Source organism: Dreissena polymorpha, chromosome 4 (genome assembly GCF_020536995.1).
Source record: "Dreissena polymorpha isolate Duluth1 chromosome 4, UMN_Dpol_1.0, whole genome shotgun sequence".
In the NCBI taxonomy this organism is placed as follows: domain Eukaryota; kingdom Metazoa; phylum Mollusca; class Bivalvia; order Myida; family Dreissenidae; genus Dreissena; species Dreissena polymorpha.
In genome coordinates this window covers 27,390,743-27,418,593 of record NC_068358.1, presented here as the reverse complement: position 1 = coordinate 27,418,593, position 27,851 = coordinate 27,390,743, and the positions used below count along the sequence as shown (strand labels likewise).

The 27,851-nt window shown below is 36.3% G+C and overlaps 2 protein-coding genes across 13 annotated transcripts in view; one reads left to right on the top strand and one right to left on the bottom strand.

Annotated features, from left to right (window-relative positions):
• The window catches only part of LOC127876412 (transcription factor SPT20 homolog), a 51,797-nt gene extending 50,082 nt beyond the window's left edge, over positions 1 to 1,715 (bottom strand). The window contains exon 1 of one of the 8 annotated variants that reach the window (XM_052421661.1): positions 1,627 to 1,715. Coding sequence is in view for 2 of the 8 variants with exons in the window: in XM_052421654.1 (XP_052277614.1) it covers positions 1,643 to 1,660 (18 nt within the window). In the remaining 6 variants the exon portion in view is untranslated. Of the gene's footprint in view, positions 1 to 49; positions 196 to 788; positions 808 to 1,389; positions 1,470 to 1,626 lie in introns of those variants that run through there. The other 7 variants (XM_052421654.1, XM_052421663.1, XM_052421664.1 and 4 more) reach the window with 7 other exon arrangements.
• LOC127876415 (protein ABHD18-like) lies at positions 63 to 27,851 on the top strand. 5 transcript variants are annotated; one of them, XM_052421674.1, is made up of 12 exons: positions 63 to 249; positions 8,313 to 8,410; positions 8,681 to 8,765; positions 9,210 to 9,310; positions 10,165 to 10,243; positions 10,527 to 10,611; positions 11,576 to 11,603; positions 12,874 to 13,012; positions 17,533 to 17,622; positions 21,996 to 22,100; positions 23,949 to 24,607; positions 26,205 to 27,848. In XM_052421674.1, exons 1-12 carry the CDS (start codon positions 175 to 177, stop codon positions 26,275 to 26,277), a joined length of 1,617 nt encoding a protein of 538 aa, XP_052277634.1. In that variant the 5' UTR covers positions 63 to 174; the 3' UTR covers positions 26,278 to 27,848. The 5 variants fall into 5 exon arrangements, with proteins under 5 accessions (XP_052277634.1, XP_052277638.1, XP_052277636.1 ...); XM_052421676.1 differs by having other exon boundaries at positions 238 to 266; XM_052421675.1 differs by lacking the exon at positions 63 to 249 and adding an exon at positions 1,841 to 1,943 and having other exon boundaries at positions 26,205 to 27,847.

Sequence of the window (27,851 nt, the reverse complement as noted above, 5' to 3'; positions counted from 1 at the left end):
CACACCTCAACTTAAACTTGTCCCATTTTATGAACAATATTAAACTAACCTACTATTATCATTTCATTGGTCTACATTAATCCAGGAAGGATTAAATAGGTTTAATAAAGTTATGGATCGTTTTACGCATGTTCATTAGCGAGAAAAGACACAATTTACAACTTTTATTATGCCATGGAGTATGTGGTGTTCAATAGTATAACGACGTCCATGGCTGCTACCACAACAAGTCCGACAACAACAACAAAGGTCGCGTAAACTGTAAAGTTATGTTTTATGGCTTACTAAAAGTGTTGAACATGCACAGCAAATTAAAGATATTAAACATGAGTTTTGTTCTTTTATATTTGAAAAGTTTTTATAAATAGTACCATCGACAAGCTTTCCATGGCAATTTATTTGAAATTGAATAGGTAATCGGATAGACAGTTTCGGACAATACGTGCAGATCTGCTAGTTCTTCTTGAATGCTCTGAGCTTTTATGAGTACACATGTACAGCTCAAAGAATTCTTGATAAAACCAACTTCCAAGTGAAAAATTAAGTCTGAAATTTGTCTATAAAATCGAATTCAATCAACTTAATACATTGTAACAAACACAAAATACCTCAGACTCAGTGTTACCATTGACATCAATTTGCTATGGCGGCTTTGGGAGTACATATGAACCCCTTCATTAACACAATTGCAGTTTTGCTCACAGATTTTATGGGCATCACTAAAAAGACATTGTTAGTTATCTATTAAGGAAAGCCATTAATAAACTTCAAAAACACATTAAATTTACCTTAATGGCAGCCTATGGACGTTATCCGTTGCATGCAACCTTAAAAGAACATGAAGATCTTTCAAAACACTATGCTTGCTGACATTTTCCTTTTGAAATTTAGAACAGTGTAAATATTTAACACCTGTTTGACATCATTTTTTACTTACATGTAGGTTACATCAAATATCAAGATGTGCAAAAGATTGGTGTACTGCAACCTAACAAATAGCAACATTTTTGTCAGCAACATTACAACATTTTCCAGCATTTTCAGTGGTGATCAAATTTTGCACCTTCGGACAAAAGACAGCGCATTGCAACTCTCATCAACTATAAAGCTGAGAGTTGGATTATTGTAACTCGAGATCTATCTTGCCAATAATTTTAAAATAGTCGATGTATACATAAGCTTATTTTCAAATTCTGAATACACAGCATTTTCAATTGCAACAATTTACACATTTTTGTTAACGGTTGATGTGTTTGAAACTTGGATTAATATCTTTATTCTGCGAGCACACCTTGTCAAGTAAATTGTTTTAATTTGAGCATTAAGGATAAATTTATGATCTGTTTGTGTTTATTTATGCCAGAAAATAGTTAATGTTGCTAATTATACCTATTTCCACGAAAATTTTTGTTCAAGTTGCAACTCCTAACGACCTAGTCCATATAAACGGACTCCCAGAGCCTTTGATAATTTTTGCTATGGCGGCTCTGGCAGTCCATATGCACCCCTTCATAAACATGCGTTCAGTTCAGCGCAGCGAATCCGTGCGCTTCACTAAACAGACGTTGTTCGAGACAAAGTGAGGAAAATAATGAATAAACTTAATTTATAACATGTTAAATTTACCTGAATGGCAACCTACGGATGTCATCCTTTGCATGCACCCTATAAAAACACGACGATGTTTCAACACACTTTTCTCGCTGACATGTTTATGTTTAAATTTGAAATAGTGTATTCTGTATCGAATACCACATCGTTATCGACTTTATAGGCTGGAGCACATAACCCGACATGCAAAATATTGGTGAACTGCGACCTAACCAATATTCGGTCAATTTTCCAATATGGCGGATACAGCGTACAAAACAAAACATAAGTCAATAAAATCAATTATTACTTGCTTTAATGGTACCATTTGGATGAGTTTGTGGTTTAGATAGGTAAACTTGTATAAGTTCTTGCAGTTTCAGTGTTCCTTAACCCTTGCATTGTTGATTTCATTTTGCACCCATGGCCAAGAGAGAGCGCATTGCAACTATCAGCAACCCATTGGGTTATAAAGCTGATAGATTGAATTATTGCAACTACTAATGACCCTGAGGGTCAAAAGATGGGAGTTGGATTATTGCAACTAGCAGATCTGCATGCTTAAGTAATAATGACTGCAGAGCTCCAGATAAGATGCGTATCTGCGTATTAACGCATTGAAAAATTAAAAAAACGCTTAAAAAATTGGCACAGTACCTAACTTTACCCAATACAAATCTTGGTAGGTATTTTTGATCGATTTAAGTGCGTAACTGGTTTAACCATTAATCTAGTTGAGTTTTTAGTGTAGGTTAATTTTTAATCAAAAGAAAGTCAATCAAAAGTACCTTGCAATCAAAATGTTGTGTTCTAAGTTCGAAAAAGGGACGTGTAAAGCGAACATCGGCTCCTGCAGGAAGTAACTGTTTATTACAAAATGCTAATAAATAAAGAAATAAATCTTATGATGCTTCTGGAATTGTTAAAATAATTTTAAGCCATCTAATTGTTAATGAAGTTTATAGTTAACTTACATAGACCACATGTAGAAATCTAGTGTAACTTTATTTTCAATTGTACAAGCAGAGCCATAACTTAGTTTAATTGCAAAATGACGTTCGTGAACTTTGTTAATACTATATGCAAGAAAGACCCAATCAAGACGGAGATACAACTCATGTAATTTGAATATTTTAAAGACAGTCTGTTAACATAATCATTTCATTTATTTTGTTTGCACTTATTAAAAAAAAATTAAAAAAATTCTAGATTAAACATGCCATGTACTATGTCCGTTTTCTATAGCAATGGAAAATACCCCTCAATATTCCTAAATACCCTTTATGGCTGAAACAACAGAGTAAAATACCCTTTAACAATAATATCAGGGGGTAAAATTATCTGGAGCTCTGAATGACTGTATTTATATAAGTATAGGCCATGTGACAGATTATGTAATCAGAGTGCACAGTAAACTTTAAATGCAAATAAGTAATATAAATTTTGAAAATGAATTTCTGTATATGCATTGGTTGAAATATTAGTAAAATTAAATAAATCGTACAAACACATCACTTTTGTTTATTAAAATGTCTTTAAGTACCAAACATGTTTCGGCCATAGTCTTCATCAGTGGTACATCAATATAAACAAATACAAATACAAAGGAAGTATTTTTTTTTTTAAATATTAGTCAAACTTATCATACATCAGAGTGATTGAAAAACTCATTTTTTAAGAACAGAGAATAATAAGTTGTTTGTTATTGTCAGAAATGAAGACTTTATACACTGATTTAGGCATAAGTAAAAGCCATATACTCTTGGTTAAGAATAAACCATATAACATTTAGCAGTGTCATTGCCCTTTTTGCATTTTTTAAGCATCCATAAAGTAGGAGGTATTAAGCAAAATACTTGTGAGTCTTAAATATAAATAACAGCCTTTGGGAGATATATTATTGCCCGTTGATCTAGATGCACATTTCACACCACTTTGTGGTTTAAACAAAGCCTTAAAAAAAATTCTTGACTATTAATCTTATTGTTCGAGCTATATGCCTCAGCCATTTCCAGGCATTAGTATTGGAGTCGGCATGAGTCTTTGGTGAAGGTAAACATTCAACATCTCCATATCACTACATTATTCTACAGGTATTACATTGAAACTTCACACATGTTCTGTGAGCTCACTGACCAAGGTACACAACTCCAGCTTGCAAATTAAGAGAATTATGCCACTCATTGTACTTGGAAAATTCATGCAACATCTCCATACATATATCTCCAGTTCCACAACAGAAATTGTAATACAACTTCACATGTTTTCAGGTTCTTTATACACTGCAGTTGCGTTATATGGTCAAGTTCGAAGGATATAACTTGTCAGGTCATTCATGCATATAAATGTATGCATCAGTATAGTTTTTTCGATTTAAAAACATGTTAGTTAGCTCCTGTAGTGTATTATGTGTTATATCCATATGTTATACATTTAAAAAAAGGAAATTTTTTCTTTGAATCAGGGGCGTCGGAAGCAAATTGACATTAGGGGGGGCGGAGGTGGGGGTCCATGATTTTTTAGCATCAAATGACGCATTCTGGTGCATTTTTATGCCTGATACCTGACCTAATACACATCTATTGCAGGCATATTCTGAATGACAAAAGTTGTGACAGACAGACAGACAGACGATGGAGAAGTGATCTCCATATGTCGCAGTTTGTACTTTGTAGCAGGCGACACAATAGGGTTCATGTGGGTTGAAAGAACATTCTTTTGGATTTTTTTCCCTAAATTCCGTTTTGGAAATTTGAAATTTTTTGCTTGGTTTTGAGTAGACATATTGAAATGACACAAAAGTTGGTAAAAAACATTAAATATGTTAATTAGAATTATCGATTTACTTTGAGTTATTACAATTAATTCAGGTATCTTGAGGTATCTTTTATATTGTGATAATTAAGGACTATTGGATATCGGCACATTTTTTTATGTCATACTTTCCTTCATATAAATAAAATGAAGCAAAGGCCTAGATCATACTGACAATTAATTCCCAGGTTTAATTACTCAAGAATAAAGGGATTATCTTTATAAAAGAGACCTACCAATTAAAAACATAATTGACACGTAGATTACCGCGAACGGGTGATGACAATCAAAATACACGTGTTTTAACTGCGAAAGTGTGATTACCTTGCTTCGTGGTAAAGATATTTACAAATATACGGGTATTGAAATGAAAAAAAGGTCTTTGTGGAAATATCATTTTTGCCGAAAATAGTGGGGCGGCGGATGCCGGCCCAGCTCCGATGTCTCTGTGCATTAAACACAAGACTTGAAGATAGGTTAGTATTGATCTGTTACATTTACAGTTATTGTATACAACTTCACATAGGGACAGCGTGTTTACGGCCGCCCGAGTGCTGATTGGCTGTTAGGATTACCAAGAATCATGTCAGTTTAAAGCAATATCAATAGAGAATGTTGCCATCCCCCTGCCCCATTTCCAAAATGGTAAAAAACAAAACAAAAAAAACCTGAACATTTAGGAGCATTACCAATATATTTTGATAAATCAATAATTTGTAAAAATTGAAGTTTGAACATTTGTGGTAAATCTCGTTATAAAGTTCAAGCATTCAAAATATCAAAATAAATACAGGTAAATAAACATTATTAATTTTGCATTGCTGGAAAAAGATAATGGTTTTCCATGACGGTTTTTAGCTCACATGAGCAGAACGTGCTCATGGTGAGCTTTTTGATCGCCTTTTGTCTGTCATGCGTTGTGTGGCGTCAACATTTTGCATTGTGAACACTCTAGAGGCCACATTTTTTGTTGATCTTCATGAAACTTGGTCAGAACATTTGTCCCATTGATACCTTGACTGAGTTCGAAACTGGGTCATGCTGGGTCAAAAACTAGGTCACTAGGTAAAAAGAAAGAACAATCTTGTGAACACTGTAGAAGTCACATTTGATGCCCAATCTTCATGTAACTTTGTCAAAATGTTTGTCTAAATGATATGTTGGTTGAGTTCAAAAATAATTCCGGTCTGTTGAAAAACATGGCCGCCAGGGAGCGGGACAGTATTCCTTATATGGCTATAGAGAAACCTTGTGAACACTCTAAAAGTCACAATTTTTGCCCAATCATCATGAAACTTGGTCAAAGCATTGGTTTCATTGATATCTCGGAAGAGTACGAAAATGGTCCAGATCGGTGAAAAAACATGGCGGCCAGGGGGCGGGGAAGTTTTCTGTACATGTATATAATGAAAACATGTGAACACTCTAGAAGTCATATTTTTCGTCCAATCTTCATGAAATTTGGTCAGAAAATTTGTTTTCTGGATACAACAGTTGAGTTCAAAAATGGTTTGGATCGGTAAAAAAACATGACCGCCAGGGGGGGTCTTTTTCCTTATATTTATATAGTAAAAAAGCTTGTGAACACTCTAGTTTCCTGATTTTCTGGCAGTTTTGTCTGAGTTTTCCTCTTCCTTCCTGCTGGTTTACCTCTTCCAGACATTTTGTGAAGCTTTTGTTACATAACTAAGAAATATATCTGCAGATTAATGTAGATTTTTTAATTTCGATTTTATCTGTAGGTTTAAGCCTTGGAATCCAATACCAGAAAGGAAGTGATATCAGAACTTCCTATTTATAAAATGGGCAGTAACTCTTACTCAGGAATTTGAGAGAACTCTTTATTCATAAACATTCTATTATGCTCAAGATCGATACTCTCCCTTGAAGGGTCCTCATTTCTGCTTAAATAAACTTGGTTTTATTGTTTAATACAATAACCCACATTATCAAATATTTCTGTTTTAAAGCGGATTTATTGTTTTTTTAATTGGAAAAATAATTGCAAGGTGAGTCTGAAAATACTTCATGTTTGTTTATAAACAAGGCTCTTAGGGTGTGCTCGTTTTTTTGTATGTCTACAGTTGTTTATAGTGAAACATTGTGAATACTTTCAGTCACATTTTTAGTTCAATCTGAATGACATCTGAGTGCAAATGTTGTTATCATATCTTGATTTAGTCTACTCAATTAGTTTTAATAATATCATCTCCAAACATGGTGACAATCTTTATGAGCATAATATTTTTTGCTCATGGTGAACTTTTGTGATCACCTTTTGTCAATTGTATGTCTTCCGTTGTGCGTCATGAATATTTGCCTTGTTAACACTGTAGCGGCCACATTTATTGTCGGATCTTCATGAAACTTTGTCCCAATGATATCTTGGACGAGTTCAAAATTGGTTCAGGTCTGTTGAAAAACATGGCCCCCAGGGGGCCATTTGTTGTTCATTCTTCATGAAACTTTGTTAGAATATTTGTTCCATTGATATCTTGGGCTGCAAAAAACAGGTCATTTCTTTTTATCTCAGGTGAGCGACTTTGGGCCTTTCAGGCCCTCTTGCTGAATAAAATCATATAATTTAAAATCATATTATTTGTTTAGGCAAGTCATGCATAAATAGCATAATATCAATCTTACTTTTCAATTTGACCAATAACAGCATTTTTTATAATTGAAGTGTATTGAATAATAATGCATCAAATATATTTTTCATAGTTTTGTGCATTCATTTGATTTTGTTTAATTTTCCACTTCCTTACTGTGCCAGGGGGCATGTCCACATGTCATGAGTGGGGATTTGTTGTGCCTCAATTAACTATAGACATATGAAGTGTTTAGTGTGATAAGACCATATGTTGGAGTGTAGAGGAGTTTCATAGAAACATAATTTAATTAAATAGGATTTATTCTTAAGTAATAAGGTTTTGTTTTTGTTTATTAAGACTTGATAACAAGTTTACATATGTTGTATATTTGTTATATATTTGTTCCTATTGGAAAAAAGAATTGGAATTGATAGTTAAATTAACTTTTATTATTTTCCAAATGTATATTTGTGCAATTACAAAAATGATCTGTTAATGTGACGAATCTGCAATCTTTCAACTTATATTGGTATAACACTTGTAAGAGTATTTTTCAAACAACTTTAAATGTGTATTTGTAAAATAATTTTTTAAGAATATTTCTCTGTTGGATGATGCAGAAGTATCTGACATTTGAAATATGATGACTGTTAATATTTTTATTTTGCTGTGAGTCCATGTTATTCCAGTTTCAGTTAAAATGTCAGTTTTATGGAATGGTATGATTTGTTTTATAAAGTGAAACATAAGTTGTAACTCAAAGATTGCTTAGGCAGTGCCAGGGATTATCATAGACTGAAAAACACATTAGGCAGTTGAAATATAATATTTGGTGTGTAACATTGGGGGTAAAATGCAGTGATGCGCCTTGGGTCACAATACCGTATTTATATAGACTTATGTATCAAAATGACTTAAATATCTGTCTTAAAGTTAAACAACAAGTCACAGAGATGTTATATTTGGCATGCAGTACCATGGTGGTTCTTAACATTTTTGTCTAGTCATCCCATTGGGTCAAAATTTGCCCCTCTTTGTGGGTAACTTGTTCAATTGTTATAACTTCCAGGTTTATACGATAAATTAAAAAACATGGCCACCAGGCTGGGGGTGCAAGTTTCCTTAAAGTGGAATAATGTGAAGTCACATTCCTTTTGAAATCATATTGAAATTTGCTTGGGACATTTGTTCTTATTATACCTGGACCGAAATTGAAAATGGTCGGGAAACATCCCAAAAGCTACTCAGAACAGTTCAGTCCTTCAAAGTCTTAGGTGAGTCAGCAGGTCATATGATCTTATGTCTGTTTTCTTGCAGGAGTGGGTGATAATGAGCCGACTGGACTGGTTCTGGAGATGGTTTATTGTCACGAAAATCTACACCAAAGGCTGGGGAAATCCAGAGGACCTCAAAAGGTTTGATTTACTTATAAGCGGGTTTATTTGTTTCATTTTTATCATTAAATTAAAAAAGTCTGCTGGTAAATAAGCCAAAAATATCAGTGAAGATAGTTAAACGTGACAAGACCTAACCTTGGTAAAAATATTTTTTTTACAATCACAACTTCCAAGGGTAATATAACATTATCAAAACCTTATTAAATAATCTTGTAGAAATTAAAAAAATTCTAACATCAACTTAACTTGTATACTGTTTATATTGTTACTCAGTTATTTCTGTATTAGAATAGTGCTGCTGCGCAAACAGCTTGGGAACAGAGAATCTCTAGAGAGGGTTTTACCTAAGGACTATCCTGTGTACATTGACAAGGTTTGTACGGACCATTTGAGCCCAATACTAGAAAAAATGTGCGAAATAAATGTGGGTTTAATGTTGTCCCTGATAAACCTGTGCAGTGTACACAGGCTAATCAGGGACTGGGCTTTTCTATAAGTAACTATTCTCATTATAGAAAGACCTTAATGTTAGAACATAATGAGCCACATTCTGGGAAAACAGGGCTAAATGCATGTGCTTTAAGGGTGGTCCTTGATTAGGCTGTACTGTCTACGAAGGCCAAACAGGGATAACACTTTTTGTGAGTTTTGTTTAGATGAGACTTTTTTAAAATGTAAAATTCCATAAAAGCAGAAAGTGTCATCCCTGATTAGCCTGTACAGACTGCACAGTCTTATTTGTGACAACACTTTATTCACAAGCATTAAACCCTGTTTTCCCAGAGCATGTCTCAATCTAGTTATCCTGTATTTCCAGGAGACTGTCAGTGCCGATGGCAGACTATTAGAGGGCCACTTCCTGTGTCCAGTCAACGAGCACTGCCCGGGGATCATGCCCAAGGAAGTGGAGACCGCAAGGTATATTGGCAATCTTGGAGTCAGAACAAGCTGATTCTACACACTATGACTTGGCCATGGATTGAAGGATTTTCAAATTAATGTGCACACAAATCTGCTTAATTGATGTGAATTGTCTCAAAATGTAAAGTTAAAGGTTCAAAAGACTAAATGACTTTTTGCTGGTGTGGTATTTAAAGTTGTTTAATAGATTTTAGTCCTTGGGAAAATTTGTTGCATTGACACTAGAGTATGTGTATAATAAATCACATCATTAAGCACAAGTACAGGGGGCATAAGGTAACATCTGTTGTGTCTGCTAACCGAGCATAATTTCTTCAACATTATAAAGGAGGACATTGGTTGCCATTGTATTATGAAGCCAATGCAAGTGGTTGCTTCTTTATCAAGGCTGCTAAAGTAACACAATAACCACTATCAAATATGTCATAATCACATAAGAACTAATGAATGTCTTTCGAAAGATTTGATAAACCATCTGTAGTAACTGATGTTGGGTTTGTTCTAATGAGACTCTTGTGCATGCTATTGTATTCTTGCTGTAATCACTAGCTGTTGTATTTTTGCTTTTGCATTCTTCAGCTTGACATCTTGGTTACATCAACAGGTTTGAGATGTTACCATGGTAACATTGACAGTTTTGAGATGTTACCATGTTTAGATTGACAGTGTTGAGATGTTACCATGGTCCATTATAAGGTTTGAGATGTAACCATTGTTACATCGACAGGTTTGAGATGATACCATGGTTACATTGACAGGTTTGAGATGTTACCATGGTAAAATTGACAGTTTTAAGATGTTACCATGGTTATATTATCAGGTTTGAGATGTTACAATGGTTACATTGACAGGTTTGAGATGTTGCTACCCAACAAGTGGAAGACCGACCTTCATCCTATGTGTCTGCACATGGGCGGCACAGGAGATCATGTGAGTAATTATATCTTACCTCAAACAGAGAATATGGGTTTTTCATTATAGCTCCTTTTAAGTTATAATATAAGAGCTAATTATTACATAATGTAACTTTATGTCTGAATGGCTTATAAAAGCCCTAAGCTTATATAATTATTATAATTTATTCTCATTCCGTAGTATTCAGGTTAACAAGTGGATACTGAATAATCTCTGTTCAATTGATCAAATTATAAAAAAAAACATTGTGAAAAAATCAGTCTCGCAGGACAGTATACTCTAGTGTATTATCTTGCAGGGTTTTGGTCGGCGTCGGCGTATGATGGCCAAGCCATTACTGAAGGAGCACGGGATAGGATCAGTGATACTGGAGAACCCGTACTGTATCCTTTCTTGCTTAAGTTGTGTGCTTCATGCATGTTTAGTGCTCCAGCAAGGAGTTGAAAAAGGCAGGGTGCTCTTTTGTCAAAAGGGCACTTAAGCAGTCGTATTATCCGTTTTATTATCTTAAGTATGAATCCTTTAAAAAAACAGCAACTCAATAAAACAAGAAACCGTCGGAGACGGGTGATGCTCCCCAAAGTTTTTTTTTGTCACAATTTTGCACTATACATTCAGATAAAAGGAAGCGTCTTTCAGTTAATGGAAAATTTCAAATGGCCATAACTCTGTGAAAAATCATCCGACCAGAAGCCGCTGATAATATACACATCTCCTCTTAGTAGTGAAGCTTCCCATAAAGTTTCATTGAATTCTGGTCATTAAATGCTGAGAAATAGCCCGGACGGACACACGGAGGGACGGACAGACGAAGCGGCGACTATATGCTCCCCCCCAAATTTTTTGGGGGAGCATAATTTAACACTACACAAACAGGTATAAAAATAAAAATGAAAGATAAAAGTATTGTTCTACTTGTCATTAAAACATTGTATTTCTCAATAGAAAGTTCCATCTTATGTGATGTAATGTTGCATCATCTATTTAAATTGCTCTGACTAGGGGACATTCTAGGGTATACAATGAGCTTCATTGAAATGTTCAATCAAATATTTCAAATTTTTAAGTGAGTGAGACTACTCTCAGCACCAATACCGTGTTATAGCTGCACAGTAAATGGGAATTTCTTGTAACAATAATTCATCAATAAGCTTTTGTAGGCACTTTTAAAAAACATCCGTAAAATATGTCAAGTTTTACTTTTTCTTAGTCAAGACAAGTGTGTTGTGAAAATGAAGAAAACATATCTCCTGCAAAACAGTATACTGTTTCTATGAACAGAAAAGTGGGCAAAGCAAAGATGTACGAGTAGATGATTTATATATGTTCCTTCACTGGCAATATCAGATGGTTGTCGCAAGCCCAAGGACCAGTTGTAAGTATTACTATGCAAAAACTTATTTGTACGTTTTGCGTAAACTAAAAAAATAATAATTACTGCATATACCTAAAATTATTGCAAATGATAAAACATGAGTTATATATAGTTATAAAAGGATGTTAATTTATTTTGCATTCCTTGGTAGATATTAACGTCATAATATTGTCTGTATCAATTATGGATTACAGGAGAAGTAATGTAGAGCATATGATAAATGTTCATCAACATTGTGCATAGACTTTGTAAAAATAAGTATCAGTTCAATTCAACTATACAAAATTATTAATGTTTTTCCAAGAACTAAATCTTCCTTCCATCTTGTAAAAATACCCATCCGCAGGCCCCATCATCTTTTATCCAATGGTAAAAAAACATACTGCATAATTTTTCTTCCCCGGCCAAAAAAAGACTGTTTTAATTGCTGCTTTGTATTTTTGAAGACCTAAAAAAATCGCTGATCCGTAAATATTGTTTTAAACATTGCTCCCTATTCTTGTTTCCTTCTAAAAAAAAATCCCAGTCTTATCTTGGCTCCATTTCACTGTATCTGTTCAATAAAACACTTGCTTCCTTAATACTCTCTTCATTGCTACTTTCTAAATACTGAATAACTGATTTCTAAATGCTTTCTTAACTATTGCTTCCTCAATAATGTCTTATTTGCTGCTTCCTAAACACTGTCTTAGTGGCTTCTTCCTAAACAACGTCTTAATTGCTGCTTCCTAAACAGTCTATATTTCTGCTTCCTTAACACTGTCCTCATTTCTGCTTCCTTAACACTGTTGTTGTTATTGCTTTCTTAAGACTGTCTTAATAACTTCTTCCTAAACACTGTCATAATCATTGCTGCCGAAACATGGTCTTTATCTCTGCTCCCTAAACACAGTCATAATCAATGCTTTCTAAACTGTACTGCTTCCTAAACGTGTATCTTAATCGCTGCGGCCTAAGCACTATCTTGATTGCTGCTTCCTAAACATTGTCTTAATTGCCGCTTCCTAAACACTGTCTTAATTGATGCTTCCTAAACACTATCATAACTGCCGCTTCCTGAACAAAGTCTTTATTGCTGCTTCCTAATCACTGTGTTAATTGCTGATTCCTAAACACTGTCTTATTACTGCTTCCCCTAAACACTGTCATAATCATTGCATTGCTCCGTAAATACTGTCTTAACTACTGCTCCCTTAATACTGTCTCAATCATTACTCCTTAAACACTGACTTACCCACGTCTCTCTAAATGCTGCTCCCCATTATTGTAGCCGTTCAAGCCTGCATCATGTTACTGACCTGTTTGTGATGGGGGCAGGGTTGATCATGGAGTCGAGTATTCTGCTCAACTGGCTGGACCGCCAGGGCTACGGACCACTAGGAGCCACTGGGGTATCCATGGGAGGATATGTACGTGCCTATAACTTCAGATGAAAGTAGCTTTATTCGTGGAAAACCAGGCTTGATGCTTGTGTGTAAAGTGTCATCCCAGATTAGCCTGTGCAGTGTGCTCAGATTAATCAGAGAGGATACTTTCCGCCAAGACTGGATTTTTATTTATTTTATTTTCAAAAGTGTATCAGTAAAGGTAAAATAACTAGCTTTAAACTAACCAGATAAGCATTTCTGGCTGTAAACCTATGTCTGCATATACTAAAATAACTACTCTAGCTATTCATATAAGCTGCATCATGGGAAAAACTGGGCTTAATGCACATGCTTAAACCGTCAACATAGATATGCCTTTGCAGTGTGCACAGGCTCATCAGGGAACAACTCCGTTAGCGAACTGCACAGGCTTATCTGGGATGACACTTTACTCACATGCATTCAGCCTAGTTTTTAGCTCCACAGGCCAGAGGCCAGCAGGGCTTATGTCATGGTCTTGTGTCAGTCGTGCGTGCGTCCATGCGTGCGTCCGTGCGTTAACTTTTTCTTTAAACATCTTTTTCTCCTAAACTAAAAGTCAAATTCTGATCAAACTTCTCACTATTGTTCCTGGGGTGAACCTTATTCAAATTTGTTCAAATTATGCCCCTGGGGTCAAATTTGACCCCGCCCCGGTCAATAAATTGAACATATGCTTATATAAAGCCTTTTTTGTGCAAACTTTAAAAATCTTTCTGTCCATTACCATTGGGCCTAGTGCTACCACATTTGGTATGTAGTGACATTTAATAGTTCTCTTCTTTGTTTGTTCAAATTATGCCCCTGGGGTCAAATTTGACCCTGCCCCAGGGGTCACAAATATGAACATATGCTTATATAGAGCCTATTTTGTGCAAACTTTAAAAATCTTCTTGTCCATAACCGTAGGGCCTAGGGCTACCAAGTTCAGTATGTAGTGACATCTAATAGTTCTCTACTTAGTTTGTTCAAATAATGCCCCTGGGGTCAAATTTGACCCTGCCCCGGGGGTCACAAAAATGAACATACGCTTAAATAAGGCCTATTTTGTGCAAACTTTAAAATCTTCTTGTCCATAACTGTATGTCATAATGCTACCTAATTTGGTATGTAGTGACATCTAATTGTCCTCTACCAAGTTTGTTCAAATTAGTCCCTCCTCTACCAAGTTTGTTCAAATTAGTCCCCTGGGATCAAATTTGACCATTCCCTAGGCGTAACAAAATTGAACATATGCTTATATTGGGCCTATTTTGTGCAAACTTTAAAAATCTACTTGTCCATAACCATTGGGCATATTTCTACCAAATTTGATATGTATTAAAATCTTAAAGTTCTCTACCAAGTTTTTTCAAATTATGCCCCTGGGGTCAAATTTGACCCTGCCCCGTGGGTCACAAAAATGAACATGAGCTTAAATAAGGCCTATTTTGTGCAAACTTTTAAAATCTTCTTGTTCATAATTATAGAGCCTAGGGCTATTAAATTTGGTATGCAGTGACATCTAATAGTCCTCTACCAAATTTGTTCAAATTATTCCCCTGGGCTCAAATTTGACCCTGCTCCTGATTGCTCAGGTGAGCTTTTGTGACCGGTCTTTGTCCGTCGTATTTCCGTCCATTAACATTTGCTCGTAAACACTCTAGAGGCCACATTTCTTGTCCCATCTTCATGAAACTTGGTCAAAAAAAGAAAAACATTGTAAGCACTGTAGAAGTCACATTTCATGCCCAATCTTCATGTAACTTTGTCAAAATGTTTGTCTTAATGATATCTTGGTTGAGTTCAAAAGTGGTTCTGATCCGTTGAAAAACATGGCCGCCAGTGGGCGGGGCAGTTTTTCTTATTTGACTATAGAGAAACCTTGAAAACACTCTTAGAAGTCACAATTTTTGCCCAATCATCATGAAAGTTGGTCAAAACATTGGTTCAATTGATGTCTCGGACGAGTTTGAAAATGGTCGAGATCTTGAAAAAAAATGGCCGCCAGTGGGCAGGGCAATTTGTCTCTATATGTATATAGTGGCAGTTTTCCCTATTAGGCTATAGAGAAACCTCGTAAACACTCTAGAAGTCACAATTTTTGCCCAATCATCATGAAAGTTGGTCAAAACATTGGTTTTATTGATATTTCGGACGAGTTTAAAAATGGTCGGGATCAGTGAAAAAACATGGCGGCCAGTGGGCTGGGCATTTTTCTCTATATGTATATAGTGAAAACATGTGAACACAGTAGAAGTCACATTTTTGGCCCAATTTTCATGGAATTTGCTCAAGAACGCTTATGCCTAGGATCATGAAACTTCATAGATACATTGATCATGACTCGCAGATAACCCCTATTGATTTTCAGGTCACTAGGTCAAAGGTCAAGGTCACGATGACCCAAAATAGTAAAATGGTTTCCAGATGATAACTCAAGAACGCTTATGGCTAGGATCATAAAACTTCATAGCTCCATTGATCATAACTCGTAGATGACCCCTATAGATTTTCAGGTCACTAGATCAAAGGTCAAGGTCACGATGACCCGAAATAGTAAAATGGTTTCCGGATGATAACTCAAGAACGCTTAGGCCTAGGATCATGAAACTTCATAGGTACATTGATCATGACTCTTAGATGACCCCTATTGATTTTCAGGTCACTAGGTCAAAGGTCAAGGTCACGGTTACCCGAAATAGTAAAATGGTTTCCAGATGATAACTCAAGAACGCTTATGCCTAGGATCATGAAACTTCATAGGCACATTGATCATGACTCGAAGATGACCCCTATTGATTTTCAGGTCACTAGGTCAAAAGTCAAGGTCACAGTGACCTGAAATAGTAAAATGGTTTCTGGATGATAACTCAAGAAAGCTTATGCCTAGGATCATAAAACTTCATAGGTACAATGATCATGACTCGCAGATGACCGTTATTGATTTTCAGGTCACTAGGTCAAAGGTCAAGGTCACGGTGACCTGAAAAAGTAAAATGGTTTCTGGATGATAACTCAAGAAAGCTTATGCCTAGGTTCATGAAACTTCATAGGTATATTGATCATGACTCACAGATGACCCCTATTGATTATCAGGTCACTAGGTCAAAGGTCAAGGTCACAGTGCCAAATAACGTATTCACACAATGGCTGTCAAGTTCACGGTGACTCAACTTAGAAAAATTGTTTCCGGATGATAACTCAAGGATGCTTACCCCTAGAATCATGAAACTTCATAGGTACATTGATCATGACTCGCAGATGAAATAATGATGAAACTTGACCAGGATGTTTTTCTGGACAATATCTAGGTCAAGTTTGACATTTGGTAAAGATTGAATGAACCGACTCCTCTCAGGTGAGTGAACTAGGGCCATCTTGGCCCTCTTGTTTGAATGACATCATTTTATGATTTATAAACAGATTGCAAACAATATTTGTTTGAGATAAACTTAGCAACATTGAAATAAGTGATTTTACTATTCAGTAGCAAAAAAGTAAGGAGAATCCAACTTAAAAAAGATGTATCTATGAAAAGTATATTCTACCGATGCCGTAAACAATCCCCTTGTTTATAACATGACTGCCGCTAAGTCTATTACTAGCAACCTATCAGAGAATAGATCAGATACCTTATTTCAATATATGGCAATCCTAGTATTTTTCAAAAACAAACATGACAGGTAACAAACTTCAGATGGAAAAAGTAAAGGAAAGTTAGGTCAAGCTAATTGTTTGTCATGATATCTCTTTAAACCTCACGTCATATGCAAGTAGTGTTGCCATGATCACAACATCTTGAAGAATTATAATTCAATTTTTTGTCTCATAAACATTTACTTTGTTTAACAAACAACCTCTACAAAGTTATCATTCCTACTGCCTATCGGCACCTCATGAACCTGAAAAACTCGTAACCTTATGTTTCCTCAGGCAAATATCTTCTTTGTACAATAAACAATTTCTTCACCACGTTAACAATCCTGCTACACTCACTAATGCCTCAAGAATGAAGTAAAGTTCAGGTGATCTACGTCATTAGGTATTTTGCATATGTCATGAACTATACAAGTAACAGAAACTTTGAAACCTACAAACACTTTTTGGAATTTTGGAAAAAGATTCATGATTGAATGAAGGAACTTTCATTTATCTTGTAGAACATGCGTAGATTTGATCTTCAGCAACTAAAAATATGTGAAATAGAAAGAATGACTATATCTTTTGGAGAAATAAATGTACCTACGTTATAAGCAAAGGACCTGTGCGACAATTCCCGGGCTTTTTAGTCTGTTTAGATAACACCGTAGTAACGTTTTCCATATATAAAAATACTCACCCTTCCAACTTTAAGAGCCCAGTGGGACGAGGGATAGAAAGAGAAAGTCACATGCTTGAGTATATTTCAACCCATGCGCATTGCACACTTTTTTTGCATAAAAGATCAGTGGAGCAATACAGGGCCATCATGGCCCTCTTGTTAAAGAATGCATCTCACATGTATTTTTATCAGTTATTATTCAGTGGGTGTTGTGTTACAGATGGCGTCCCTGGGTGCCTGCTCCTGGCACAAGCCTGTCTCTTTGATACCCTGCATGGCTGGCAGCACAGCATCAGGGGTGTTCACACATGTAAGTAATAGTGAGTGTTCACACTTGTAAGTCATAGTGAGTGTTCACACATGTTAGTCATAGTGAGTGTTCACACAAGTAAGTCATAGTGAGAGTTCACACATGTAAGTAATAGTGAGTGTTCATACATACAAGTCATCTTAAGTGTTCACACATGTAAGTCATAGTGAGTGTTCACACAAGTAATTTTATCTGGGGTCTTCCAATAAGTTATTCATTTTTGGTCTTCAAACAAGTAATTTATTTTGGTTTCTTCACACAAGTAACTTATCTGTGGTCTTCACACAATAATTCATCTTTGGTGGAAACACAAGTAATTGGTATGTGATGTAAACAAAAGTAAGTCATCTGTTTTGTTAACACAAGTAAGTTGTCTGTGATGTTAACACAAGAAAGTTGTCTTTGGTATTAACACAAATAAGCTGTATGTGATGTTAACAAAAGTAAGTAATCTTTGATATTAATACAAGTAAGTCATGAGGTGTGTTCAAATAAGTAAGTTAACTAGGGGTATTTACATGAGTAAGTCATCTAAGGTGTTCATGCAATTTCCTTTATCTTTTCATGGTACTCAATTACAAAAAACGTTTTTATACCCCCACAAACAATTTAGGGGGGTATATAGGAGTGAACTTGTCTGTCGGTCGGTATGTCTGTCAGTCCGTATGAAGTGTCCGCTCTCTAATTCAAGTAGTTTTCATCCGATCTTCACCAAACTTGGTCAAAAGTTGTATCTACATGATGTCTAGGCCAAGTTTGAACATGGGCCTTGCTGGGTAAAAAACTAGGTCACGGGGTCACTCAGTGCGTTTTAAACATTCAGCATGTTGTCCGCTCTCTAATTCAAGTAGTTTTCATCTGATCTTCACCAAACTTGGTTAGAAGTTGTATCTAGATGATCTTAAGGCCAAGTTCGAACATGGGCCTTGCCGGGTCAAAAACTAGGTCACGGGGTCACTAAGTGCGTTTTAAACATTCAGCATGTTGTCCGCTCTCTAATTCAAGTAGTTTTCATCCGATCTTCACCAAATTTGGTCAGAAGTTGTATCTAGATGATCTTAAGGCCAAGTTCGAACATGGGCCTTGCCGGGTCAAAAACTAGGTCACGGGGTCACTTGGTGCGTTTTTTTAACATTCAGCATGGTGTCCTCTCTCTTATTCAAGTAATTTTCATCCGATCTTCACCAAACTTGGTCAGAAGTTTTATCTAGATGATCTGAAGGCCAAGTTCGAACATGGGCCATGCCAGATCAAAATCTAGGTCACAGGGTCACTTAGTACGTTTAACACATTGAGCATGGTGTCCGCTCTCTATTTCAAGTAAATTAAATCTGATCTTCACCACACTTGGTCAGAAGTTGTAACTAGATGATGTGTAGATCATGTTCGAACATTGGCCATTCCGGGTCAAAAACTAGGAAAGGGGTCACTTAGTGTGTTTTAAACCTCACCATGTTGTCCGCTCTCTAATTCAAGTAGTTTTCATCCAATCTTCACCAAAATTGGTCAGAAGTTGTATCTTGATAATGTCTAGGGCAAGTTTGAATATGGGTCATGCCGGGTCAAAAACAAGGTCACGGGGTCACTTAGTGCGTTTTAAACATCACAATGTTGTCCGCTCTCTAATTCATGTAGTTTTCTTCCAATTTTCACCAAACTAGGTCAGAAGTTGTATCTAGATGATGTCTAGGTCAAGTTTGAATATGGGTCATGCCGGGTCAAAAACTAGGTCACGGGGTATCTTAGTGCGTTTTTAACCTCACCATGTTGTCCGCTCTCTAATTCAAGTAGTTTTCATCCAATCCTCACCTAATTGCTTACAAGTTTTATCTAAATGATCTCTAGGACAAGTTTGAAAATGGGCTATTCTGGGCCTAAAACTAGGGCACGGGGTAACTGAGTGCGTTTTTTAACATTCTGCATGGTGTCCGCTCTCTAATTTAAGTAGTTTACATCCGATCTTCATCAAACTTGGTCAGAAGTTTTATGGAGATGATCTTAAGGCCAAGTTAGAACATGGGCCTTTCTTGGTCAAAAACTAGGTCAAGGGGTCACTTAGTGCGTTTTAAAAATTGAGCATGGTGCCCGCTGTTTTTTGTGAAGACAACATGCAAAATATTATGTGTCAATGCGGCATGTGGGGGTATTTGTCACGTCTGTGACAAAGCTCTAGTTTAGTTTGTTCTTTTCCAATAATTTGTTTGTCAGTTAATCAAGACATAAGCTTACTTCTGAACACCTTGAATAACAGTTAGTATGAACTATGTACTCCTACATATCATTGAATACCAGTAAGCTATTGTATGAACTATGCTCTTTGTACATATCATTGAATACCAGTAAGCTATGGTATGAACTATGTACTCTTACCATTGAATACAAGTTAGTTATGGTATGAACTGTGTTCTCCTACATATCATTGAATACCAGTTAACTATGTTATGACATATGTTCTCCTAAACATTGAATGCCAGTAAGCTATATGTTCTCATGCTTTTCAGTTAATACCAGTAAGCTATGGTATGAACTATGTTCTCCTACATATCATTGAATACCAGAAAGCTACTGTATGAACTATGTTATCCTACATATCATTGAATAACAGTAAGCTATTGGATGAGCTATGTACTCGTACCATTGGATACCAGTTAGCTATGGTATGAACTGTGTTCTCCTACATATCATTGAATACCAGTAAGCTATTGTATGAACTATGTACAGTCCAACCTGTCAATAAAGACCACTCAAGGGATTTGGTCGTTGTGGTCTTTGTTCACAGGTGGTCTTTATTCGCAGGGTCGATCGAAACTTTGCAAAATATGCTAGTAGTTTTTTAACAGGTACCTTATCTATGTATGTGCTCTATTGTTTAAATGTTTGAATACTTATGCATGTATAATGAAATAAAGGATTGAAAACACAGTTTTGTTTTACATTTGTATATTTATTACATGTTGTATTTCTATCCCCTTATGTTTTTATTATTTATTTCATTTATGATATACTGTATAAATAACTATTGACATACATGTATACGTACATGTACATGTAATTCTACAAAGAACAAAGTACAAAATACACATAACATAGCAAACAATTATACATGAAATACATGAATCACTACTACACAACCAGTAAATGCACTTAGTCATTCACTGACGCGAATTCCGACTCACGCTTAGGGCGTTTACTTTCACAGTTTACGTTCTCCTCGAATTCGTCCATAATCTCATGTTTACGCTTTAAAATGCTCTGAATTTGAGTTTTTCCTACACCAAGATCACTAGCCACTCGTCTACAACTGTGTCCTTTACCTAACAAACTAATGACCTTAACGCGTTCTTCCAACGTCAAGAACTTACGCTTGGAAGCCACGATGGTTAACTTGAACTGACAATTTACTTTTCCATAATCTATGAACGTCTTATTACGGAGAAATTTAAGAAGAGAATGACTATCAAAATGTTTGTCTTTATTAGGCATCGTAAATGATAGGAAACCGTTAATTTCCATAATGAGTTTATGAAACCCCCAAATTTGTCTTTGATATTTTCGGCAATTAGTACATTAATCGCGAGTCACTTAAATACAAAGGCAAATTTTTACACTTTTGACAAACTGTCAAATGCAAAAACGAAGCAGGCGACTACCAATTAGCAATGCATGTTAAATAAACAAACAACTGCTATCGAGTGCAATAAACTGTCACTTGCCAATATCTCCATAGCGACCGACAGTCCACTGGTAAGATGTGTATCACGTGACTACGCAGCGTCCTGGCGGCCATTTTGTGTTTTGAAAGTTGCGAAATCGTTGATTTTTATGATTGCAGTGGTCGTTGTAAGCTATCAAAATGTAGATTTGGGAATGTAAAAGGGTGGTCGTTTTTCTTTGTTCACAGGTGGGCTTTATTCGCAGGTTCAATATATAGTGAAATTGTTCGGGAGGAAATCGGTGTGGTCGTTATTGACTGTTGGTCGCTATTAACAGGCGGTCGCTCGGGCAGGTCGGACTGTACTCTTACCATTGAATACCAGTTAGCTATTGTATGATCTATGTTCTCCTACATATCATTGAATACCAGTAAGCTACTGTATGAAATATGTTCTCCTACATATAATTGTATACCAGTAAGCTATTGTTTGAGCTATGTTCTCCTATGTATAATTGTATACCAGTAAGCTATTTTATTAACTATGTTCTCATGCATAATATTGAATGCCTGTTAACTTTGGCATGAATTATGTGCTCTTACATATCATGGAATACCAATGAATTCAGGTATGTTCTGTTTACTACTACATATAATTGAATACAATGTAACTATGGTATGATGTATGTTCTGGTGCATATCTGTGTGGTTCTGGTTGCAGGGTGTGTTGAGTACCGCCATACCATGGAGGATTCTGGAGAAGCAGTACCAGGATACGGACATGTTCAGACAGGAAATAGTGGACCTCATAGAGTCACCAGAACCTGTAAGTGTAGTGTGGACTAGCCTTGTCTGGTGGACCTCATAGAGTCACCAGAACCTGTAAGTGTAGTGTGGAATAGCCTTGTCTGGTGGACCTCATAGAGTCACGAGAACCTTTAAGTGTAGTGTCGACTAGTCTTGTCTAGTGGACCTCATAGAGTCACCAGAACCAGTAAGTGTAGTGTGGACTAGCCTTGTCTAGTGTACCTCATAGTCACCAGAACCTGTAAGTGTAGTGTGGACTAGCCTTGTCTGGTGGACCTCATAGAGTCACCAGAACCTGTAAGTGTAGTGTGGACTAGCCTTGTCTGGTGGACCTCAGAGTCACCAGAACCTGTAAGTGTAGTGTGGACTAGCCTTGTCTGGTGGACCTCATAGAGTCACCAGAACCTGTAAGTGTAGTGTGGACTAGCCTTGTCTGGTGGACCTCATAGTCACCAGAACCTGTAAGTGTAGTGTGGACTAGCCTTGTCTGGTGGACCTCATAGAGACACCAGAACCTGTAAATGTAGTGTGGACTAGCCTTGTCTGGTGGACCTCATAGAGTCACCAGAACCTGTAAGTGTAGTGTGGACTAGCCTTGTCTGGTGAACCTCATAGAGTCACCAGAACCTGTAAGTGTAGTGTGGACTAGCCTTGTCTGGTGGACCTCATAGACTTACCAGAACCTGTAAGTGTAGTGTGGACTAGCCTTGTCTGGTGGACCTCATAGAGTCACCAGAACCTGTAAGTGTAGTGTGGACTAGCCTTGTCTGGTGGACCTCATAGAGTCACCAGAACCTGTAAGTGTAGTGTGGACTAGCCTTGTCTGGTGGACCTCATAGAGTCACCAGAACCTGTAAGTGTAGTGTGGACTAGCCTTGTCTGGTGGACCTCATAGAGTCACCAGAACCAGTAAGTGTAGTGTGGACTAGCCTTGTCTGGTGGACCTCATAGAGTCACCAGGACCTGTAAGTGTAGTGTGGACTAGCCTTCTCTGGTGGACCTCATAGAGTCACCAGAACCTGTAAGTGTAGTGTGGACTAGCCTTGTCTGGTGGACCTCATAGAGTCACCAGAACCTGTAAGTGTAGTGTGGACTAGCCTTGTCTGGTGGACCTTATAGAGTCACCAGAACCTGTAAGTGTATCGTGGACTAGCCTTGTCTGGTGGACCTCATAGAGTCACCAGAACCTGTAAGTGTAGTGTGGACTAGCCTTGTCTGGTGGACCTCATAGAGTCACCATAACCTGTAAGTGTAGTGTGGACTAGCAATGTCTGTTTTCCTGACTTGAATAAAAAAACTGAATTTCTGTGGCGAATAATGAAAGTTATCAAAAGTATCTTAAATGAGGTTTTGTAAGTATCTTGACTAATTTGAGGATTTGTTAAAGCAGAACAAACAATATAACTTCAGTAATTAAAATATTGTTTTTTAAACATTTTTTAAGCTGCCAAATGTAATTAAAATGCTGTAAAAATGCCATAAGATAGACAATTTCTGACTTACAATGAAAATATAGTAACTGCTTATTATTAACATGTACATTGTATATAGTATAAACTTTAGCAAGCCTTCTGTGAGCCTTAATAAATCAAAATTACTTCAGATTGATTTTTAGAAATCATGTTAGAATGTTCTGATTCCTATAAATAATGATGAGAAACTATATTGTTGTTATCTGAATGTCCATAATTTGGGAAGAAATCATATCATAAGGTAAACACAGATGCTATACTCATTGTAAGTAGTATTATGATAGTTTCATTCAAATCATTACAGTTGACAGAAATAATTTTTAATGAGTTAGCACGTGTTATACAGATCAATGTTTTTTTCTTACAATATGGCACATTCTGAAGTAATGTTACAGTATTGGACCTCACGTCGGTCAATGTACCAGGAAGGAAATGACTTCATTCACAAAATGGAGGAAAATGGGCCTGCAGACAACACCAACCAGTCACAGATGAAAACCTTAACACCTCAAACATCCCAGGACTTAAATACTCAGGGCAGCTCAGTGAAACATTTAAATTCACCAGATAGCCCTATGCAAACATTGACCCATTCAGTAAATTTTAGTAGCTATGATTCAATTCCTGTTCATAATTCAGGAAAACTTTCTTCTGGAAGCTTTTCAAATAAAACTCTAAAAACTGAAGGTGGTTCTTCTGAAACTTCTGCAAAATCTAGTCCTAATTTTGTCGGCAGAGTGAACAATGGGATACAGAGCCTTCCCGAATATCTCAATGTGTATCGAGGCAAAGATGACGCAGCAGAAAAAATGAAGAACCAGTTGGAATTAGACTGCAAGCACTTCATGAAAGGGGTTATGGACGAGTGCACGCATATCAGCAACTTTTCTCGCCCACTAGACCCAGAGTTGGTGATCGTGGTTCTAGCTGAGGACGACCAGTACGTGCCGCACTCTGGGTACATGAAACATGAGGAGGTTTGGCCCGGTGCCAAGGTGCGCACTGTCCCTGGTGGACATATCATGGGCTTTCTGGGGAAACGAGAAATCTTCAGGTGAGGGTTGGAGCTGGGAATCAGATATTTATGCCCCCCTACGAAGAAGAGGTGGTATATTGCTTTGCACATGTCGGTCGGTCTGTCGGTCAGTCCACCAGGTGGTTTCCGGATGATAACTCAAGAACGCTTGGGCCTAGGATCATGAAACTTCATAGGTACATTGATCATGACTTGCAGATGACCCCTATTGATTTTGAGGTCACTAGGTCAAAGGTCAAGGTCACCGTGACCCGAAATAGTAAAATGGTTTCCGGATGATAACTCAAGAAGGCTTTGGCCTAGGATCATGAAACTTGATAGGTAGATTGATCATGACTCGCAGATGACCCCTATTGATTTTCAGGTCACTAGGTCAAAGGTCAAGGTCACAGTGACTCGAAATAGTAAAATGGTTTCCGGATGATAACTCAAAAACGCTTATGCCTAGGATCATGAAACTTCATAGGTACATTGATCATGACTCGCAGATGACCCCTATTGATTTTCAGGTCACTAGGTCAAAGGTCAAGGTCACAGTGACCCGAAATAGTAAAATGGTTTCCGGATGATAACTCAAGAACGCTTACGCCTAGGATCATGAAACTTGATAGGTAAATTGATCATGACTCGCAGATCAAAGGTCAAGGTCACAGTGACCTGAAATAGTAAAATGGTTTCCGGATGATAACTCAAGAACGGTAATGGCTACGATCATGAAACTTCATAGGTACATTGATCATGACTCGCAGATGACCCTATTGATTTTGAGGTCACTAGGTCAAAGGTCAAGGTCATGGTGACCCGAAATAGTAAAATGGTTTCCGGATGATAACTCAAGAACGCTTATGCCTAGGATCATGAAACTTCATAGGTACATTGATCATGACTCGCAGATGACCCCTATTGATTTTCAGGTCACTTGGTGAAAGGTCAAAGTCACAGTGACAAAAAACATATTCACACAATGGCTGTCACTACAACGGAGAGCCCATATGGGGGGGCATGCATATTTTACAAACAGCCCTTGTTATTCGAGTTTTTATCTGGGAAGACAGGGCTTAATGCATGTCCATAATGTCTTATCCCAGATTAGCCTGTGCTGACCCCACAGGGTAATCAGGAGCAACACTTTTACTTTTGTAGATTATCATCGTTATAAAGAAGTCTTATTTTAACAAAAATCCAGTCTTAAGTATGGTACCTGATTAGTCTGTGCAGACTGCAATTTCTAATTTGGGACGACACTTTCTAAGAGTAAGGTTCAATTGTTGTGTTTCTATATCAGTGTGACTTATATTTGATTTTCTACTTATTGATAAAAATTCATTTTTGATGCTGAGGCTTTTTATTCAAAAGCATCGTTGTTTTTGTTGTTGTAGTTTTGGAAAATAAATGAATGCTGCCTGCCTTGGAACTGTTTTGATTGCTTCAAATGAACAACTACTACTACTAGTGAACTACAGATTTCATGACATAATTTTATTGCAAACAAAATTTGATTTTGGCATAATAAAAAAAACAACAGCAAATACATTTGAAGAAAGGCTGTTTTGACATTTGAATTTACAAAAAAAATTAATTAATCTACAATATTGTGTTCTTGTTTACATTTCAGGCAGGCAATCGCTGATTCATTTGCTCTCAACACACAGAAATACTTCAGTCCTCAGCTCAGACAGTCCAGCTGACCCCACACATCATTAGATAACACATTCTGCTCAATATTGGAACAGGGATTTAATACAAAAACTGGTTTGGTATTGTCTACTAATAATAACACTAGATTTAAACTTAAAGCTGTATTAACAAATTGTAAAGGGTAAAGATCAACTATATTTACTTGGTCCATTTTATATGGTACTTCAACATATGAAAGTAGACTGATCCCGGAATTTGCAAGAGTTTGAAAACCCACTAATCTCTTAGTACAAACAACGTAAGTCCATTATATCAACCAATGATAGCATACTTTTGATAATAACAGTTAATATGGTGTGTGATTTTGAAAGGATTATTATTATGGGTCATCTTTTTTTGTATCAGCAGATTTTTTGGGTTTTCCAAAAGGTTGCTTTTCCGGGATACATATATTGAACAATATATGTAGTGTTGAGCAATTATTATTTATTAATATGCGATAACTGAATTATGGTTACGGTGATAGAAATAATTGAAAACTAAAATCTGCATCCTGCATTAACAAAAAGGGTTAATAAATGAATGGCAATGGTGTTCTTACTATGACAACAAACACCTGGAACAGGACTGAGGTCTTGTCCATAAACAAGCTCTTATTTCCAGCTGTGATCTGTTACAAGGTTTGCAATTTTATTATAATAATGTTTTTGTGTGTTTTGTATACACATTTTTAGTTTCTTATGTTGTGTGTGAGCAAATTTATTGCACTGTTTGCATTATTTTATTTTGTGAAAAGCATTTATATAAAATAACGTTACAGTATTCTTTATGTTATGTGTTAATACATTATAGTTGAAGCAAATCTTTTTATTGGATGCTACCCTTAGTGTTTAGTGCTGTATAAATTGAATTGTTAGATTACACTTTGTATTAACAGATCATTATAATCACAATGTTGGTCATCAATATAACTTCAGTATTTGTATGACAATGCAGGCCAAGCAATGATCTCTTGCCTTTTTGGATGCCAAGTGCCAGCCACTGCCTTACATTTCATTGTTAGCATGTTCAGTTCTTAACACAACTCAGTTATGACTCATTAGTTAACTCTTAAAACTGAAAATGTAGTGAACAATCCATGCCTATAAAATTCAGGGAATTCGACCAAATCTTGTGCACTGTTACAATTGATAAGATTATGTTTTGTATATTAAAATTATTATGTGCAAGTAATAAAAAAACATCAGATGAAATTGGGGAAGAAAATATCAGGGCATTTTACGTCATTTATTTTTGTGGTGATGGTAGAGCCAGTTTGGTAAAAAATTGATAGATAAAAGGGTGTTGTTCTGAAAGTGTTCCTTTTTTCTTAAAAAAAAACTTAAGTTGTTTGTGGCAATGTTTTATTGATCAATTGTTTTATTACACTGGTTGAATGGGAAAAGGTGAATGCATTTAAGGTCAAGGAATTTATTTTATTTAACAAGTGTAGCCTTATATATGAAGATATACGAGAGCAATACATATTATGATTTTTTTTATTATATTATTTGTTGAACTCTGTTTTAAATGTTATTTAGAAATATTATAAATCTAGATGATTTTAGAAAATTAACATTGTTTA

What these genes read in the sequence shown, in the direction of transcription:
- LOC127876415 (XM_052421674.1), top strand. Translation starts at nt 175, where the DNA reads ATGGAGTATGTGGTGTTCAATAGTATAACGACGTCCATGGCTGCTACC. An exon ending in ATCCTGTGTACATTGACAAG is followed by an intron (nt 8,766 to 9,209) that starts GTTTGTACGGAC and finishes CTGTATTTCCAG; the next exon opens with GAGACTGTCAGTGCCGATGG. An exon ending in TGGGCGGCACAGGAGATCAT is followed by an intron (nt 10,244 to 10,526) that starts GTGAGTAATTAT and finishes ATTATCTTGCAG; the next exon opens with GGTTTTGGTCGGCGTCGGCG.